The sequence below is a fragment of the Myxocyprinus asiaticus genome, chromosome 33 (assembly GCF_019703515.2).
Source record: "Myxocyprinus asiaticus isolate MX2 ecotype Aquarium Trade chromosome 33, UBuf_Myxa_2, whole genome shotgun sequence".
NCBI lineage: Eukaryota > Metazoa > Chordata > Actinopteri > Cypriniformes > Catostomidae > Myxocyprinus > Myxocyprinus asiaticus.
In genome coordinates, this window is record NC_059376.1 from 39,075,658 (window position 1) to 39,096,073 (window position 20,416).

General features: G+C 36.4%; 2 protein-coding genes across 3 annotated transcripts; one reads left to right on the forward strand and one right to left on the reverse strand.

Moving 5' to 3' along the window:
- Nucleotides 1-287: 287 nt before the first annotated feature.
- LOC127424431 (CXXC-type zinc finger protein 1-like) lies at nt 288-10,366 on the reverse strand. Of its 2 annotated transcripts, XM_051669654.1 has the most exons (15): nt 10,219-10,366; nt 9,136-9,248; nt 8,922-9,022; nt 8,706-8,833; nt 8,400-8,555; nt 7,225-7,374; nt 6,914-7,021; nt 5,216-5,403; nt 4,915-5,122; nt 4,651-4,758; nt 3,057-3,106; nt 2,093-2,189; nt 1,826-1,978; nt 958-1,105; nt 289-850 (listed from the first exon to the last, which is right to left on the reverse strand). In XM_051669654.1, the coding sequence occupies exons 1-14, from the start codon at nt 10,219-10,221 to the stop codon at nt 959-961; spliced, it is 1,710 nt and encodes a 569-aa protein (XP_051525614.1). In that variant the 5' UTR covers nt 10,222-10,366; the 3' UTR covers nt 289-850; nt 958. The 2 variants fall into 2 exon arrangements, with proteins under 2 accessions (XP_051525613.1, XP_051525614.1); XM_051669653.1 differs by lacking the exon at nt 10,219-10,366 and having other exon boundaries at nt 288-850; nt 9,136-9,257.
- A 1,450-nt stretch (nt 10,367-11,816) lies between these two features.
- On the forward strand, nt 11,817-20,063 carry zgc:113363 (uncharacterized protein LOC791449 homolog). Its single transcript, XM_051669658.1, has 5 exons — nt 11,817-11,963; nt 13,938-14,097; nt 14,390-14,527; nt 15,465-15,710; nt 18,074-20,063. The coding sequence occupies exons 2-5, from the start codon at nt 13,959-13,961 to the stop codon at nt 18,331-18,333; spliced, it is 783 nt and encodes a 260-aa protein (XP_051525618.1). The 5' UTR covers nt 11,817-11,963; nt 13,938-13,958; the 3' UTR covers nt 18,334-20,063.
- The last annotated feature ends 353 nt before the right edge of the window (nt 20,064-20,416 follow it).

A 20,416-nucleotide genomic window follows, 5' to 3' on the forward strand; every position in this document is an offset into this window, starting at 1 on the left:
TTAATTGGTTAAAATATAGAAAAGGCGTATGTTAAATTGCAACAAAAATGTCATCTTGCTCGTTCTTGCACACGAAAACAAAAGACCTAGAGCTTCAAAGAAAACATAATTTGAGATATTAAGTTGATATCACCTTAAATAGTTTTTCTCGGTAACAGACATCGTATTAATTTAGCTATTATTATTATTATTAATTAGTTATACCCTTACTTTTTTCATAAATGTTCATTTACATTTTTGCGTGAATTGCTTCACCACATAAAACTGCACCATTCCAGCTAAAAGGCCTGTCAGTGTGCACGCAATTGAAAGAGCAAAGCTTAGATTTGTAAATTTTTCATGGACTATAATGAATGTATTAAAATACTAACAAAATAAAAAAAAGTCTTGGGATGTCCTGTGTTTACAAATGACATTTGTCGCTATAAGTATTACAACCTTATTTGAATAAAAAAGTAGTAATTGTAAACACAATAAACCACTGGAGGGCGCTTAATAACAATTCCTTTGTGTACTGTAGAAGAACGAGAAATGAGGTCGACATACAAGAACACTGAACATTTTCCGAAACACTGAATATAATTTTTTAATCTTTCTTCGGTTTCATAGTTTACCTTTTTAATGCACCGGACAAACACATCGTTATGAGTTGAAATAAAATCTAAAAAATGTAAGCACAGCAACTGAATGTAACTTCATTTAAAGAATGAAAGCAAGGGTCAAATTATTGTACTAATTAAAGCATGTACTAAAAAGAGTAGTACATGCTTTACGGTTTCATTAAGCAAACAACTGCTCGGATATATGTTCACAAAAGTGATGCGACTTCAGCGGCAATCAACCGTTCACTCTGTAAAAGAGAGAAACATAAGCTGTCAGGAGGGTTGCTTGCTTCATGGTTGAACATCTTATTCATGAGCAAATTAAATAAAGTAGATGAGACAAATGCAAAATTACCTTATCTGTCCTTGCTGGTTCTCAGGTCTGTGGTAATGGGGTCATGTTGAATTGTCTGATGCAGCATGAGAGCCATGAGACCTGCACGATTCGTCATCGCGGTTCTTACATTGCGCTCCTGCTCAAATAATTCATCCAACTTGTACCACTGGAGGAGGAGACGAGATTATGAGAATAAGTACTTACTGAAAGATTAAATGAATGACAAAAATAAAACTGTCTCATAATGTACACTCAGGCCTTCCCAGATGTGTATGCCTTTCTTTCTTCTGCAGAACACAAAGTTTTTTAGAAGAATATCTCAGCTGTGTAGGTCCATAGACTGCACGTGAATGGTGACCAGAACTTTGAAGCTCCAAAAAGCACATAAATCAGCATAAAAGTAATCCATATGACTCCAGTGGTTAAATCCATGTCTTCTGAAGTGATATGATAGGTGTGGGTGAGAAACAGATCAATATTTAAGTCCTTTTTTACTATAAATTTTAACTTTTACATTCTTCTTTTGATTTTGGCGATACACATTCTTCGTGCATGTTGCCACCTACTGGGCAGGACATAAAAAAGGACATAAACATTGATCTGTTTCTCACCCACACCTATCATATCACTTCTGAAGACATGGATGTAACCACTGGAGTCTTATGGATTACTTTTATGCTGCCTTTATGTGCTTTTAGGAGCTTCAAAGTTTTGGACCCTGTTGATTTGCATTGGATGTACCTGCAGAGTTGAGATATATTTTGAAAAAACTTGTTTTGTGTTCTGCAGAAGAAAGAAAGTCGTACGCATGAGGGTGAGTAAATGATGAGAGAATTTTCATTTTTAGGTGAACTAATTATTCCTTTAATATAAGTAATGCACTGACCACTCTGACTCGTTCAAGGTCCACTTCAGCTCTGCGGAGTTTCTCCCAGCAGTAGTGCTTGTTACATTTGCGTTTGGACACCCTGCAGTACTCTCCGGTGGGCTCAAATACATCACGGACCAGTGGACACCCGCAGACCTCGTCTGCAGGGATCTGCACACACAACATTCTCCATATATGAATAATGTTCTTCAAATTAGTCTTAAATTACTTTTAATATAAATGCAAACGAGGTGTTTATGTATCAAATTAACACATAATCGAAACCTTTGGGTCTCTGGAGTGCTCTGGACAGAGAACCTGCAGTCTCTTACAGTAGGTTTTGCTTTGTGGATTGTAAACATCGCAGAAGAGCCGTGTAGCACTACATAAAAAAAAAAAAAGAGCAAAAATAATATATGACACCTACAGATTTTGCGTAAATACATTACTTGCTCTTCTCAAAAGGCATTAAATGTCTCCTGAGCCATATGTAAAGAGAATGTTTTTCAAGTCAACATGAAATCAAAAGTGACCCAATTTACTTTCTTGTTAACATTTTACAATAAGGTAATATTTATTAGTTGTCTACCTTAGTTAACAAAAATTAACTATGAACAGTACTTTTACAGCATTTATTAATATTTGTTAATGTTAATTTCAACATAATACTAATGCATTTTTTAAATTAAGTTGTATAAGTTAACATTAATGCATCATTAACTTACAGTGAGCAATTGTATTTTCATGAATTAACATTAACCAGGATTGATAAATGTTGTTTTAAAATATTATTCATTATAAGTTCATGATACCTAACGCATTTACCAATCTTAACAAATAAAACCTTATTGTAAAGTGTTACCACATTCTTAATATACAGTACATTCCTCTGCATGGCTTTTTTAGTGCAGATATACCAAAGAAAAAAATAATATTTGTCTTTGCAAAGTTTCATCTAAATGTAATGACTTTCTCCTCCTTTGAAACAGCTTTACTCTTCGGCTGACATCACCAAGCCCCTTTAAAAAAAATGTAAAAACCCTTGAGCCTTGAACGCTTTTTATCTTGTTGAAGTTCCTGTTTCGCTCGGAAATATATCACATTTTAGAACCAAAACAGGTTGCGAATGCCATTTCATGCTGACTTTAAACCCAACTTTTAAACATACAGACCTAAGTTACTTGACAGTAGAGGTATCTAAATCTAAAATGTTTGTGCCATTTATATCAAAACAATCATGGTAACTTACCCTTCTATGCGTGTGGGATACATGGAGCCAAATGATGTCTGACTCTCATACTGGTTAAAAAGAAAACAAGACATTATTAAAAAATACATTAACACTGCATCATTTTAAAAAACAACTTGAACATGTGTAACAACAAAGTTGTTACACATTATAGTTAAGTATAACAAATGATGTATAAAGGTCTAAGCATCTTCTTGTCACAAAACCTGACGTAACAACCTGTCGCGCACAACAAATGACAAAAAACCCCCCACATGAAATCTGATCCGATCTGACCGATCAGACTGAGACAAATCAACAAAAATCTGATTTGAATTGGATTTTAATCTACCAATGAATGTAGTTTGTATCAGGCTTTTAAAAATGTGATTTTGGGGGCCTGGGTATCTCAGCTAGTAAAGACGCTGACTACCACCCCTGGAGTCGCGAGTTCGAATCCAGGGTGTGCTGAGTGACTCCAGCCAGGTCTCCTAATGCAACCAAATTCGCCCGGTTGCTAGGGAGGGTAGAGTCACATGGGGTAACCTCCTCGTGGTTGCTATAATGTGGTTCTCGCTCTCGGTGGGGCGTGTTGTGAGCTGTGCGTGGGTGCTGCGGAGAATATCATGACGCCTCCACACGCGCTATGTCTCCGCACTAACGCGCTCAACAAGCCACGTGATAAGATGCGCGGATTGACGGTCTCAGACGCGGAGGCAACTGAGATTCGTCCTCCGTCGCCCGGATTGAGGCGAGTCACTACGCCACCACGAGGACTTAGAGTGCATTGGGAATTGGGCATTCCAAATTGGGGAGAAAACGAGGAGAAAATAAAAAATAAATAAATAAATAAAAATTCTGATTTTATGGGGGTATTTACACTTGGTTGCGTTTCTACTGTTCGGATAGATATCCGATCATGAAAAGACCAAGTGTAAATGCCCTCCAAGACAGATTCGAGATGGATATACATCTGATCACTCCGAAGGCGGTTTTATAAGCATTCCAGATTAAACTCGGACACGTGTAAATGCATCTGGCTGTTCAAGCCAGTAAATTTTACTCCGCCCAAACAGTGCTACTTCAGCATAGAAAAATGTGAAACATAACAGACGCTACCGATTATTTGCATAGGGCGTGCGTTGCGCAATAAATGCTAACAAATTAAGAAATGGATGCATGTTGAAGGATAGGCAGAACTTTTTTCTTGATTTATTTGATGCAGAACGAAACTGAAACTAAACACTTACAATAAGCGCAGCTGACGTGCATGGACATATCTTGCCTACGACAACCCAATAGGGGAAAAATACAAAACACACACACAGTGAACAATGTTTTATTTTCATATAGCACGGGAATTGAAGATTGGATCTTTATGCATTTGGTGGAGACACATTTATGTGGCCAAGTGTAAATGGAATGTGCTTATTTAACCAGATAGCAATCCGTTCAGTAAAAACACATTAGGTGACCAAGTGTAAATACCCCCTATATGTTTTTTTTTTAAAACTTAAACAGATTTGAGTCAGATAGGCCAAAAAAAATAAATCAGATTTTTTCTGCCTGTGTAAACATAGCCTTAGCAGTAATGGATAGCTCGAATTCAACACACCTTGGCGTAGCACCTTTCCATGTGACGCAGCGCCACCTTGGGATTAACTGGGTGACTGCAGGACACACAGAAGATTTGCAGATCTGTGTCGTCATCTCCCTCATTCACCTTTTAGCAATAAAAAAGCAGTTTTCAGCACAGTGTAATAGCTCTGCAGTACAAATATCACATGAACAAATCTATCTGTCAATCTGTCTGATATTACACAGTCTGCATTAGCTCTCAAATCTGTATAATGCTGAAACTCGTGCACCGGACTCTTACCTCTTCATCATGCTGTACAACCTGTTGTTTGGCTTTAGCGATGATGCCCTCCAGCTCATGGAATCGTTTCTCCATTTCAGTGAGTCGCATGCGAGCCGACTGCTGCTCACGGCGGATGCGCTCTAGAAGTTTCTTACCCTGTTCCTCGGCAATGCATGGGCTCTGCTGCCACTGCTGAATACGCTGGGGTAGGATTTCATAGATTCGACTGATGAGAAAAGGAGATACAGACGTAATCAGTCAAATGGCTGCTAAGTTATTACAACACTGTCTCTACATCTGTCAGGTATTTCCAGATTACTTGGCAGCGAGCTTCATGCCACAGTCATCAGAGCAGTATTTGGAGTTGGCGCGTGCTGCTTCAACACATCCGGGTCCGAGGCACTGTCTGGCTCCTCCACTGTCTCGAACCTCTGCCCTTTCGCTGTGTCTCACCCTGTCCCGGTGCTTCTGTTTCGGCTTGTGCTTCCGGGGCTTATTCTCTTCTTTCTAATAAATACAAATTCGATTTAGTTTTTAGCCCAATGATTCACTTCAATCCAAAAGCTGCTATGAAAAGTCTTCATCGCAACCCTTACTTCAAAGGGTGATTATCACAAAACCTGCTATGAAAATGTCCTGGCCCAATTTTATTCTAAGATCAAAAGAACCAAATAAGAAATGATATTTTGCATAAAGAAAATGAAGCTAATTTTACAGCCATTAAATTATTTTCATGACAGTTTTGCAAATTTACCCCACAATTCTCATTACCGCAATGCGAAAAAAACAATATTATTTCAACAGTTCAGTATTTACATTAGGGATACACAAATCCGATACCTGGATTGGTACAGGCTCTGAAACTGACGTTTTTAACAGTATTGGGTAGCGGTCTGATGAGCCCTATCCAAATCCAATGCTGTGTGGTAGTCAAGGTCATTACTGTCAAACTCCAAAAATGGCATAAAGGAACCATAAAAGCACCATTAAAGTAGACCTTATGACTCATGCACTTTATTTAAAGTCTCTTGAAGGCATACAATAGCTTTGTGAATCTCAAAAGGCTGCGATTAATATATAAATATACAGAATAGTCTGCATGAGCAGCATACTTCAGAAAATGAGCGGTGCTATGTTGTCTCACACACACACACACACGGCACACGCGGGCTGATGACGTGCTACTGTTTTCAGCTTTCAGAGCAGCTCGTAATGTGTGAGAGCTGCATATAACTTCATCTCAGATGTAGATGCTCAATAGTTCGGTTTGCTTATAACAATCATTGAGATCGGAACCCGAGGATCATTCAGTCAGATTTTGAATGATAAGCATATTAAACTACTATGCACTAGCCCACAAACCGGCACTCTAAGGTTACCATCTTCCTGGATTTTTGTCAAACAACTGCTGACAAAAAAATTCTAATAAAGTATTATTATTGTTATTATTATTAATAATAACAATTATTATTATCATGTTATTATTTTTTAATATTAAATTACAATAATATTTAACTGGGTTCCAAAAAAATAACTGTGTGATGGAAAAGTGTACTTATATCCTATTACATAAAAAAAAAAGTATTAAGAGAACTGGCTTCTTTCACTGGAATTACTGTTAATTTTGCTGCTGCATTATCCAGAAGACTATTTACAAATAAGGTTTTTCTTAATAGGCTGCACATTTCTGCGTAATGTAATAAGGTGTAGTTCGATGTTTTTGTAATACAGAAAAAAGAAAAAGAAAAAGACAATCATCACTAAAACAACGGTAACCATAAAAGAAAACCATCCGGACACATTAGATCATGAGAATTGGGGGTGAAATGTGCTTAAGCGTTCAGAAAATATTGTCACAATCCAAAAATCTTAAGGGTCCTAAATGCAGGCTTCATTTACATCATGCAAAATAAACCATTTTAATTTTTTTTATTGATTTAGAAATAAATATGACCAAGACATTTTCTTGAAAGGTTTCTCCTGCCAATCACCCTTTTATGTTTTTAAAGGTCTTTACCTTTTTTTCAGATCGCTTCTCTCTTCTTTTCACATGCTTGACCTTGACAGCTCTCTTTCTAATAGCTGAATCACCGTATGAACCATCATCGTCATCACTGTTCCAACCCTGGAGAAAAACACACACAAAACAGACTAATTTTCAAACAGACCCACATTCATGTACTGTAAAACAGAAGTTGTAATCGCATGACTGGAAATAGTGATATTTCTGTGGGGTGTTACCAAGATGATCGCCGAGAGGACTGACGTGCTTTCAAAGGACTTATGTGGTGCTAAAGTGTGATGTCAGTGTGAGGGTTAGGCTGGTACCGTGCTGTGGTCTCCATACTGTCCGGCGCAGTACTGCTGATACAACTCCATCTCATTATCACTGTACTCTTCAGACAGCGGACCGTCTTGATAGTGGTGGTAGTTGCCTCTAGACATGGAGTATTCCTCATCCTTCACTCGCAACATTTTCTGCAAACATCAGGAGGGGTGGCAAAAGATGGTGGTAACTAAAAGTTTGTAGGCTCAAACCTCACAAAGGAGGATCCATGAACATTCACCACAGTGTCCTTAATGGAATAGTTCACCAGAAAAGGAAATTCTCTCATCATTTACTCTCCCTCATGCCATCGCAGAATTATATGACTTACTTTCTTCTTCAGAACACAAACGAAGATTTTTAGAAGAATATCTCAGCCCTGTAGGTCCATACAATGCAAGTGAATGGTGACCAAAACTTTGAAGCTCCAAAAAGCATATAAAGGCAGCATAAAAGCAATCCATACGACTCCAGTGGTTTAATCCATGTCTTCAGAAGCAAGCCAATCGATTTGGAGTGAGAACAGAAAAAAAATTACTCTTTTTTCATTATAAATCTTGACATCTGCAGTCTCCTTGGCGATCATGATTTCAAGCTCGATTACACATCCTAGCACCATCTAGTGCTCTGTGCATGCGACAAGCACTAGGAAGTGTAATCGAGCTTGAAATCATGATCGTGCCTACTAGAGATGTGCAGTAATAAAAGGAGTTACATTTTGGTCTGTTCTCACCCAAAACCAAACGGATCGCATCAAAAGACATTGATTAAACCACTGAAGTCCTATGGGTTACTTTTATGCTGCCTTTGTGTGCTTTTTGAAGCTTCAGTGTTCTGGCCCCCATTCATTTGCATTGTATGGACCTACAGGGCTGAGATATTCTTCTAAAAATCTTCATTTGTGACTATAAGTCATACACATCTGGGATGGCATGAGGGTGAATAAATGATGTGATTTTTGGGTGAACTACCCCTTTAAGTGTACTGTCTCTTTGGATACAAGTGTCTGCCAAATTACTATTTACTATCAATGTAATATATATACAAAGTAATATCATACACATATCAGACATCTAACTTCAAATCAGACCTTTAAATATGTCTTATAATGAAAAAGAGGAAATCATGGCCAAAGTGAGTGAGATGTTCTTGTCTGCTTTATGAAACTTAAACTCACCCGCGCCCGCACTTCACACTGTCTCAGTCGACACTTCTGTCTGATCTTATTCGGGCCGCCAAACTTCTTCATGTCTTTACAGAAGTCACACTGTCCACAGTCCTCTGTGCGCATACAGGCTTCACATTCTCCACACATGCGAGCGGAACGCTTAATCTGTGGCCAAAACCCAAATTACAAACTTATTTGCTTCTGTTATAAGGTGTACTTCTGAGTGGAATAGGTATTAATTAAACAGGGATGATTTTGATTTCATGTTGACTTAAACTTTTAAGGGAACAGTTTTTATAAATCAGAATTTCTCACCCGTGCCCCGTGCCGACCATCCATCTTGAAATCCGGCGTGTCTGGCTCTTTTTCTGTTCTGTCAGGCTCCATCTCTTTTTCACGACTCTTCTTGGGACGATATTTGATCTCTAAGGATCCATCTTTACCTAGATCACAAGAGGCACAGTTTAAAAAAAAAAAAAAAGGAATGAAAATTAAAAACAGATTTCAAAAATAACCATCAAATGTCCTTACTTCTACACTTTTCGCAGTACCACACGCGGATGGTTTTGGCCATCTTCTCTGATATATTAATGCAGTCTCCATGAAACCACTCACTGCAACTGTCACAACCACTGTGTGCACGGTGAGAATAAAAAGAACACATACAATCATTAATTTAGATTCAGCATGGCAAAAGCACCCTCAACAAGAAATGTGTAAACATTCAAAGAGAAACACATCTTACATCATGAAGCAGTTGATGTCCGGTTTGCGACAAATGCAATACACAGGTGCATTTCTCTGGTCCAGACTCATCTTCGGTCCGAGACGTCGCTCACAGTCCGACATCTTGCTGTCCTGTGACATGAGAGAGGAACAAACAGAATGTGGATCAAATTCAGGATTTTCTGCATGTTAAACTGTAATTACTGACAAACCCTGACATCTACTATTCATTGTGCTAAATGTTGTTGCACTTTTCTTTTATACTGTCTACTGCATTTGATTTAATGTACAGTGCGCACTGACTCTATTCTCTACTTACAAATTGCAAAATGTCACTGTATACTACATACAGTATGTATTAGAGGTGGACCGATAGAGGATTTTGCCGATATGATAACTAAAGTGGTGGGAAAGGCCAATAACTGATTCATTGGCCGACAGTTTATAAAACTGAATTATAAAAAATCTTATTCTTTCCTTACTATGACGAGCACAGACAAAGAGTCCTAAATTAATAAAATCCCAGATGCAGTTTATTGTTCAACCAAAATCCCAAAAATAACAAGAAAAAAGATTTGGTGCATTAAGCTGGACTTTTAAGTATAAACAAGCCGGAAACGCACCAGGGACTCTTATTTTGAAATGACAAAATGATGCAAAAACTATCGCCGACTATCGCCATATATTTTTGCAGATAATGATAGTTCAAAAAAGCAACTATCGGCACAGATGAATCTGTAAAACCGATATATCGGTCTACCTCTAGTGTGCATGCAGAGTAAAATCTGCTGCTAAATTCCCTTAGCTACTGTTACCATGTGATAAACAAACCTCACCATACTTTACATCTTAACAATGTCACGGTCCTATCATGTAACTTTCTCTGTTCATTTAGCCCTATTTATTGTATGGTGTGTTTTTAGACATACACCTCGGAAGTCGCACAGTCTTCTATAAAGTAACTCATATATTAGTTGGTCCATTGCATAATCATTCTTTATAACCAATGTGGTATAACCATCCAAACCATCTCTTACCATGTTACCCCCGAGTATTTTTTGTGAGAGTAAAAATGCCAGGACTGTAAAAATGTTTCACCTACCATTTCTGGTTTACCCAATCAACCTCCAAAGAGAAAGTATGTCACAAATACTTTATCAGCTGTTATTGTCAATCAGAGTAAATATGTGTCCTGCAGTATTTCACTCCTTTTGTTTACACATCGGACGATTCCATCGCTACGATTCTTCTTCTACGGTTTAATTACACAATTGATTGAGTGCTGCCACCTACTGGGCACATGTGTAGGTGACGTGCACAGACCCCTTCAGAACTAGATCAAACATCAGAAACGGTATTTTGTCCAGTGAAGAGAAAATACCTGATGCGAGTGTTGAGAAGAGAAAACAGATTTCTATACGAATCAGAAGTGAGGGGATAATTTGGTGGTATAATTATAATTTCCCAGAAATAAAAACAGATTTATGTGATTGCTAAAGGAAAAGAAACAAAGCCTGAATGCCAAACCAGGCCAAGTTAGTCTTCGGCTGGTCATGCTGGCCTCCCAGCCTTTCCTTCTGACAAGTCCCAAATCCCCTCTAAAACCAGCAGACAGACCAGCCGTAGCAGAATGGAAGACCAGCTAAGACTAGCAAACCAACTTAAAGAGATAGTCACCCCCCCCCCCCCCCAAAAAAAGACATTCTTTCTTCTGCAGAATATATATGAAGATTTTTTTGAAGAATATTTCAGCTCTGTTGGTCCATACAATGCAAGTGAATGGTGACCAAAACTTTGAAGCTCCATAAAGTACATAAAAGCAGCATAAAATAATCCATATTACCCCAGTGGTTAAATCCATGTCTTTGGAAGCGATACGATAGGTGTGGATGAGAAACAGTTCAATATTTAAGTCCTTTTTTACTATAAATTTCCGCTTTCACTTTCTCTTCCACATTCTCTTTTGTTTTTTTCTTGATTCGCATTCTTCGTGCATATCGCCACCTACTGGTTTGGGGCTGGTCAAAGGTGTAGATTTACAGCTATGGCCATTTTGTTTCATCAGACTAGAGGACATTTCTCCAAAAAGTAAGATCTTTGTCCCCATGTAAACTTGCAAACTGTAGTCTGGCTTTTTATGGGGGTTTTGGAGCAGTGGCTTCTTCCTTGCTGAGCAACATTTCAGGTTATGTCGTTATAGGACTTGTTTTACTGTGGATATAGATACTTGTCTACTTGTTTCGTCCATATCGCTTCTGAAGACACGGATTTAACCACTGGAGTCTTATGGATAACTTCTATGTTGCCTTTATGTGCTTTTTGGACCTTCAGTGTTCTGGCCACCATTCACTTACATTGAATTGTTTGTGTTCAACAGAAGAAAGAAAGTCATACACATCTGGGGTGGCTTGAGGGTGAGTAGCCTAAATGATGAGATCATTTTCATTTTGGGGTGAACTCTCCCTTTAAGCTTGTTTAAGATCATCAAGTACACAGAAACAAAGGTAATTTAAAATGGATTCAAACAAATGATGAGGAAAAAAGTATAAAGGGAAAAAAATGCTACTTTATTTTAATAAAATTATGAAGGGTAAACAATAGATCTTAATGCATGCATGTATGCTTGATAAGCGAAACGAACTATATTTTCAGGAGCTATATTGATGCATTTGTTGATTCTCTGCAGTCAATGTGCAGGAAGGAGATCATGCACGCGCACACACGCGCGTCAGAGCAGATGCAGCTCGCGCTCATAGAGACACCGGGCACACACGAGCGCAACAATTCATTCTGGATCAAAGTGAATTTAAACTCCCTCGGTCTAAGACTGGATTTATTCGAGTTAAGGTAAGACTTCAAATTGACCTGCTGTCTTCAGTCTGTAGACATTTCGAGTCATGTTTTGGGTCAATCGCTAAATAGTCAAAATAGAAAAGGACTGTCTAAAAGTTCCTGTATGCTGTTTACCTATAAGTGCAAATGTACAATAAATAAATAAATAAATAAATAGCATATATATATATATATATATATATATATATATATATATATATATATATATATATATATATATATATATAATATTATTATTATTATTATTATTATTATTATTATTATTATTATTATTTTGTTGCTTTACAGATCTGTAGTTAATTTACATCAAAATACCGATATACTGTTTATGAAAACATATGAATCAAAGTTTATTGCATGTCTATTTCAAAAAAGCGAAAATAATCAGTTATGCATAGCATAAAGTTTATGTTATTGTTATAATTTGTTATTAGTGAAAGTATTTTGCAAATAGGTTAGAATAATATCCTAATCTGTAGAATAGCATTTATTTCTCTTTTATTATCTCTTTGACAAATATGTACATATACACATGTTTTAATTGAGGACATTAAAATTAGAGATAAAACATATAGAAAAAACATTTAAAAAACAACAACAGCAACATAAACAACACACACACACACACACACACACACACACACACACACACACACACACACACAGACATTATAAAAAATGTGGAGTAGATACAAATGTTGCAGAATCAGTGTCAGATGGGGTGACCAACCTAGACAGGGAATATATTTAATCAAATCAAATCAAATCAAATCACTTTATAGTCACTCAACCATATACACAAGTGCAATAGTGTGTGAAAGTCTTGGGTACAGTTCCGATCAACATAGTAGTCGTGACAGTGATGAGACATATACCAGTCTACAATAAACATCAGATTTACACAACACGATTTACATATCTAATATACACATAATTACAACACAATATACAAATAGTAATGTACAATATACAGTATACAATACACACAATATAGAATACACATTATACAATAAAAATAGTATATATAGTGTATATAAAATATACAGTAGGTTGTATTGTACTGTATTGAGATTCAGGCTGTCGGTTGATAGTCAGTTGCCAGTGTGTTGTTAAGAGAGAATATCATTTATGACAGTCCAGTGTGAGATAATAAGATTAATAAAATGCAGTGCTGATGTATATTGATCGTGAGAGATCAAGAGTTCAAAATAATCCATAAAGTTGCATTATTATTATTATTATTATTATTATTATTATTTGTAGCGCTTTTCACAGCAGGCGTTGTTTCAAAGCAGCTGTACATGAAATTATGCTATAACAGAAAATGAATGTATATAATGCCAATAGCAGTTATTTATGTTTAGAACTATTAGTGGTTAAAATGAGTAAACTAAGTAAGTGTTGTGGGTCAGTGATTAAACAAATGATTTTGTATCAACTATAAGTTTTAGTGTTAAAGTCCTTGAAGTCATCCCGAATTAACTGAGGACATACACGTAGATGCACTGTCCTTTGATTTTGGCCGATGAAGGCTTTTGCTCATGGTTAATTGATTTTATACGTAGTTTAAGAGAGCGTTATCCCTCCTTTGACCAAGTTGATATAGATATATAATCCCGAGGTTTAGACAGGCAAAGAAATAGAATAAAATTAGACAGATTATTTAGAAGGCATCTGAACAAAAACATGCAGCCCCACTAAAGACTGTTTATTATGTCTCCTGGACATTAGAGCAGGGCTTTGATGATACTTTCAGTGCTCTCTCTACTATAAATGCAGTAATAAATTGAACAGATGTTTTACTTGCAGTTTAAATAAAAATTATGTAATGTTTAACTCACTGGATTTAGATTTTTACACACAATAGCATTAGTAAAATGATGCTTTATCTTGTGATCAATTGTTGCATATCTTTTTAATGTGATGTAACAGTTCTAAGCTCTGTTTTGATGTTTTCTGTTTTATCAGAGTTAGTGTCAGGCGTCTCAAATGGAGACAGAAGCCATGGATGTCCAACAGCAGGATGCAGGGCAGGATGGTGACCTGGACAGGGTCAAGATCCAGGAGAATTATGTCCCTGTGCACACAACACAACCACAAGCCACTGGCAAACCCAAAGATGTCACAGGTTTGGTGGATGTTTGTCACAAATCTCTGTATTTTAGAATTTGAGAGTATAATAATCTTCACAAACTTGTTTAAGCTTAATTTAAATAGAGAAAATAGTATTTAAAATTGGTTTTATATTGTAATAACATTTATATGGAAATGTTTTGGAATGCAAAAGTGTAGATAATTAAGAGGCAGAAAGTATGCAGAAGTTAGACTGCTAAATTGTATAACCTCATGTCGCACTGATAAGATTATGATTATTATTTTGTTTTGTTTCATGATTTGACTGATGGGTCATAACTCGGCAGAGATTGTGTGCACTGACAGTATACAGGATCACAGCGGAAGCAGCGAATCTCTGACAGATGCTGTCATAACCAGTGAAGATGCTCTACTGCTACCTGACCATATACCTACACTTTCACACAAAATAGAGAAAAGCAATGGTATTTACATTTCTGATTTAGCAGGGGGGAAAAAAATAATTATTTAGGCATGTGGGTGCAGACCTCATATAATAATTTAATTTGTACAGAAATACAAAGTCAATAGGTTGTACCATAGATGCACTTGCATCTCACATATTTATATAAATATATTGTATGAATTATAATATATTAAAATGTGAATTAAAATATATTTTATACAGGTGATTTTTCAATTAAGATAACTTTTCTGCAGTCAAAAGATTTACGCATTATAATCTCATAACAAAATTCCATTAAATTGAATTTAGTAATTTTTGCAAAACAAAACAAAATAAAATAAACAAAATTCTATATATATTTTAAATATATACTGTGTATATGTATATACATATATACTTAAAATATACAGTTTATATATATATATATATATTACGTTTTATTAAAATTTTTTTGTTAAAATTACAGTTTAATTTGAAGGAATTTTGTTATAAGAGTAAATCTAAAAAAATAGACTAAAATGCTTTTTTTTAGTGTGTGTTCTCAGATGTCTTTAATTTTAAAAAAATGTAGAAATGTAGAGAGTTTTAAAATGTAGATTATTATAGCTTTATTTTTATTTATTTTTTCTAAGATCAAAAAATGAGGAGGTTTATTGGTGTCGTTTCAAAACTGGTTATTTATTGAGGATTTTAATTAAGAAATGATCAGTTTTGTTTTATTTTTCCCAAGTTAATTGCCAGCTAGCTTACTTGTGTCAGCAAGTCTTATCCAGTGTTTTCCAAAAGCTGAAAAACGTCACTGACACCTAGCATCATTACCAAGACTTTGAAAAATCTTTATTCCAGAACAAGAACTTTAATTTTCAAGTTTTCCTGTTGTCCAAAGTGCCTCTAATTGAAGATTCACCTGTATATTTGTCTGAATATTCATGAATTACACATTTCACATATTTCAGAGAAGCCCAGTCTTTCTAATGGATCTCGTCCAGGTGTCATCACCAATGGCTCTGCTGTTATCTGTACACCACCTGCTTCTTCATCAGGAGGAAGAGCACCTCATATTACAACACCACAGAAATGCAATGGACACGCAAAGCGTCACGGTCACAGACACCCTAAAAAAAACCGTCCGTCTTCCACCTCCAAGAGTCAGCAAAGCTTCAAAGGCGATGCTTCACAGATACAGCGTGTCGCTGGGGATGGTAAGAAAAGCATTTGCATGGTTATAACACATATAGGCCAAACATGCATAAACAGTTCAACCCACACTATTTAGCATTAATATTGTTATGTATTTTTAGATTACACAGGGCACATTTGAAACAGGCCTCCACCCACAGGGCTATTCGTAAATATAAGGCCTGGTCTTATCTTTCAGTGACACTAGGACAGGCCTGTTTATCTGCATAAGTTTAATGGTCCCTACACGTCAGCGTTTGATAATTCTTTCCGTTAGGTCACACATCTCTGTTTGATGACTTACACCAGCTGATAAATATTCTTCAACATGTGCTGTTAGTGACTTTAAATATAAAGAGTGATATTTTTATAATAACATGAGTGTGGGACATCATTTCAACATGTTTACATCTGTTGGGTTGGAATATACATCATTTGAACATACAGTATAACAGAGTACATTCTGCTAGTATCACACAGTTTTGGTGTGCTAATCACACATAACAAAAATAAATAAATAAATAAATAAATAAATAATAATTATATATATATATATATATATACCTATTACATTCTCTTTCAAAACATTTACAGTCAATATATTACAGTTAATGTATTTTCTGTAAAAACTTGACAGGTATGATTTTTTTTTACAGATACGAGTGTAAACATAATGATATACTGATAAGGACTGTGAAGGAAACTCAAAAACATGTTATGTTGTCACTTATTTAAATATGTTATAAAGAAGGAAAATGTCCAGCTTGATCTCATGAACATTATGTGACCGTGGCAACATTTTTGCAAAACAAAATTACGTCCTTTGCTGCAGTTTCCCAGTGAAATGTACAGCGGGGGGCGCCAAAAGTGAGTGAAATGGTGTCATAATCAGACAGAGATTTAAAAAATAAATTCTCCCCAATTTGGAATGCCCAATTCCCACTACTTAGTAGGTCGTCGTGGTGGCGCGGTTACTCACCTCAATCCGGGTGGCGGAGGACAAGTCTCAGTTGCCTCCGCTTCTGAGACCGTCAGTCTGCGCATTTTATCAAGTGGCTCGTTGTGCATGACACCATAGAGACTCCGCATGTGGAGGCTCATGCTACTCTCCGTGATCCATGCACAATTACCACGCGCCCCATTGAGAGCGAGAACCACTAATCACGACCATGAGGAGGTTACCCCATGTGTCTCTACCCTCCCTAGCAACCGGGCCAATTTGGTTGCATAGGAGACCTGGCTGGAGTCACTCAGCACACCCTGGATTTGAACTCACGACTGCGTCAATACTCGCTGAGCTACCCAGGCCCAGACAGAGATTTTTAAGGTGAATGTTAGATGTAGGTTTTAATGAGTAAAACCAATCTCCCCAACCTAAAACTTTAACCTAAACCTAAACGAGTGTCATAAAAGTAAATGAGAGCTAAACAAAACAGACATGCTTACCCTAAACCAACACCTTAACCTAACTGATAATTTTCTAAAAGCAAATGTGACATGAAAAGCAAATTTTCTAAGGCAACCACGTCATTTCGTGTCACTTCCATTATACTTTCATCTCACATGTCAGCTTGCGTGTTTGGCTGGGCTCGAACCGTATTTTTCTGAGTCCAAAATCATGTTGGAAAAAGTGTGTGAATGTGGCAGGGTCTGTAATACAAGCATTGAAATTATTGTTTTTCAAATGGTGTGTTATAATAAAAGTGTTTCGATATTATAACATAGCAGTATATGAGTAATAGTGCGAAAAATAAGTGTTTATAAGTCATAATCAGCCGTTGTAGTCGTGATTTGTGTGAAAGCGACTAAAACGCATAGTTGTTGTAGCACCTCTAGTGTTAATTTCACTAGGAAACTGCAGCGAGAATGCAACACATAAAAGCCAGTTTGCAAAAAGTATTGTAACATTTATTCTGTAAGGACTAGGTTGAAAATGTCACAGCATAACAGGGTTGAACAGAAAGTTAGGAACAAAAACAAGTTTTTTCAAAACTACATAATCTATTAAATATTGTAATTTTGATAAAAAAAAATTTTATAGGTAGAATTTATATTTTTAGTACAGACCTGACTCTTTAAAATGTAATGGTGATGAATGGGGACATGCAAATTGTTTGATATTATATATTAAAAATAAAATGAATGTTTTACTGCATTTTAAAAGTTATTTTACATTTCACAATAAACTGTTCAATCTCAATAATGTGACTAAGTATAGCACCCTGTTAAATATTTCAGCAGTGACTCATAAGTTGGTCATAGGCCTACTTTTTTAATTTGTGTCCTGTACTGCTGAATAGCACTGCTTAAAATGTGATAAACAAGTTGCTTGTTCTCGCTCTTGAATGCTGTCATAGATACTTTATTTTTTTCTCTGTCTTTGCAGACTGCTGTGTGCACTGTATACTAGCCTGCTTGTTCTGTGAGGTTCTGTCTTTGTGTTCAGTCGTGGCTCAGTGTTTGGCCTGCGGTCTGGAGTGTGACACTCTCTGCTGCTGTGGTGAAGCAGCCACCGGAGGACTGGTGTGCTGCACTGAGGACACTTGCTCTGCCCTGCTGGACTGTGGGATACTGGAGGACTGCTGTCAGTCTTCAGACTGTCTTGAGATCTGTTTGGAATGCTGCTCTATCTGTTTCCCTGCATAGTACTAAAGCAGCCAATGGGATTCTCAACAGAACAAAATAGAGTGCAACAGTCTGGTTCTGGAAGTAAAAATCTAGTTAATTTTTTCCACTGGGGAATTAATTATTAATGATAACATAAAAGCTTAGAGAGAGACCAACCATGAGCTCAGAGGTTGTTAATCTTCTGTTGAAGCCATCAGTCAGCATTATTTCAACTTTATTTAAATAAATTCCTGGTCAAGAACTACACTACCCATGATCCTGAGGGGGGAATCCGGCAATCAGAAATCATGGGAAACAAACCACGGCAAAAGAGCTCTGCAGTGACTGCACACACCCATGATGCTCTCCCTACACTCTCAAACTACTTAAATATTTGTATGTATATATATATATATATATATATATATATATATATATATATATATATATATATATATATATATATACATATTGGCGGCCAAAAGTTTGGAATAATGTACAGATTTTGCTCTTATGGAAAGAAATTGGTACTTTTATTCACCAAAGTGGCATTCAGCTGATCACAATGTAGTCAGGACATTAATAACGTGAAAAATTACTATTACAATTTAAAAAAAATAAAATAACTACTTCAAAGATTTCTCATCAAAAAAATCCTCCACGTGCAGCAATGACAGCTTTACAGATCCTTGGGATTCTAGCTGTCAGTTTGTCCAGATACTCAGGTGACATTTCACCCCACACTTCCTGTAGCACTTGCCATAGATGTGTCTGTCTTGTCGGGCACTTCTCACGCACCTTACAGTCTAGCTGATCCCACAAAAGCTCAATGGGGTTAAGATCTATAACACTCTTTTCCAATTATCTGTTGTCCAATGTCTGTGTTTCTTTGCCCACTCTAACCTTTTCTTTTTGTTTTTCTGTTTCAAAAGTGGCTTTTTCTTTGCAATTCTTCCCATAAGGCCTGCACCCCTGAGTCTTCTCTTTACTGTTGTACATGAAACTGGTGTTGAGCGGGTAGAATTCAATGAAGCTGTCAGCTGAGGACATGTGAGGCGTCTATTTCTCAAACTAGAGACTCTGATGTACTTATCCTCTTGTTTAGTTGTACATCTGGTCTTCCACATCTCTTTCTGTCCTTGTTAGAGCCAGTTGTCCTTTGTCTTTGAAGACTGTAGTGTACACCTTTGTATGAAATCTTCAGTTTTTTGGCAATTTCAAGCATTGTATAGCCTTCATTCCTCAAAACAATGATTGACTGACGAGTTTCTAGAGAAAGCTGTTTCTTTTTTGCCATTTTTGACCTAATATTGACCTTAAGACATGCCAGTCTATTGCATAATGTGGCAACTCAAAAACAAACACAAAGACAATGTTAAGCTTCATTTAATGAACCAAATAGCTTTCAGCAGTGTTTGATATAATGACAAGTGATTTTCTAGTACCAAATTAGCAATTTAGTATGATTACTCAAGAATAAGGTGTTGGAGTGATGGCTGCTGGAAATGGGGCCTGTCTAGATTTGATCTAAAATGACTTTTTTCAAATAGTGATGGTGCTGTTTTTTTACACCAGTAATGTCCTGACTATACTTTGTGATCAGTTAAATATATATATATATTGCAATATACTTTAAATATATTTATTCTATACTTGTAATCAACAACATAGAATAAGTGGTTTTATATTTCCTCATTGTTTTTAATTCCATTGCATCATTCGCAATGCTTCATGGGATTGTAGTTTGCTCATTAAAGAAGTAAAGTACACAGTCTTGTAACTTTGTATTTTTGTCAGATTTTCAGATACTTCTTTTTCTTCAAACCAAAGTTTGTAATGTTGTGATTTACCTCAGAGTTGGTTGGTTTGGTTCATGGTTTAGAACTGTTTTATGAAAACCCTATGGGAAAAATTGATGGGAAAAAATACTTGCGGAACCAAGACGGCTGAAAACTGGGCGGGCGCTGCTGCGGTCTATTGAGTGCTTTAAAGGACTTTAAAAAACATACATAAAAGTATTCTGCAATGCATTTTGTATTTATTTAGTGGAAAGGATGAATTTGTTGCTTAGAGCAAAGTGTGTTCTGTATGAGGCTTCTCAATGAATCCAACAGGGACTAAT

Coding starts and splice junctions, on each gene's coding strand:
- LOC127424431 (XM_051669653.1), bottom strand. CDS start 9,257: ATGTCACAGGACAGCAAGATGTCGGACTGTGAGCGACGTCTCGGACCG. Junction 7,022..7,224: donor AGTATGGAGACCACAGCACG/GTACCAGCCTAA, acceptor GTTTTTCTCCAG/GGTTGGAACAGTGATGACGA. Junction 1,106..1,825: donor ACCTTGAACGAGTCAGAGTG/GTCAGTGCATTA, acceptor CTCCTCCTCCAG/TGGTACAAGTTGGATGAATT.
- zgc:113363 (XM_051669658.1), top strand. CDS start 13,959: ATGGAGACAGAAGCCATGGATGTCCAACAGCAGGATGCAGGGCAGGAT. Junction 14,528..15,464: donor CAAAATAGAGAAAAGCAATG/GTATTTACATTT, acceptor CACATATTTCAG/AGAAGCCCAGTCTTTCTAAT. Junction 15,711..18,073: donor ACAGCGTGTCGCTGGGGATG/GTAAGAAAAGCA, acceptor CTGTCTTTGCAG/ACTGCTGTGTGCACTGTATA.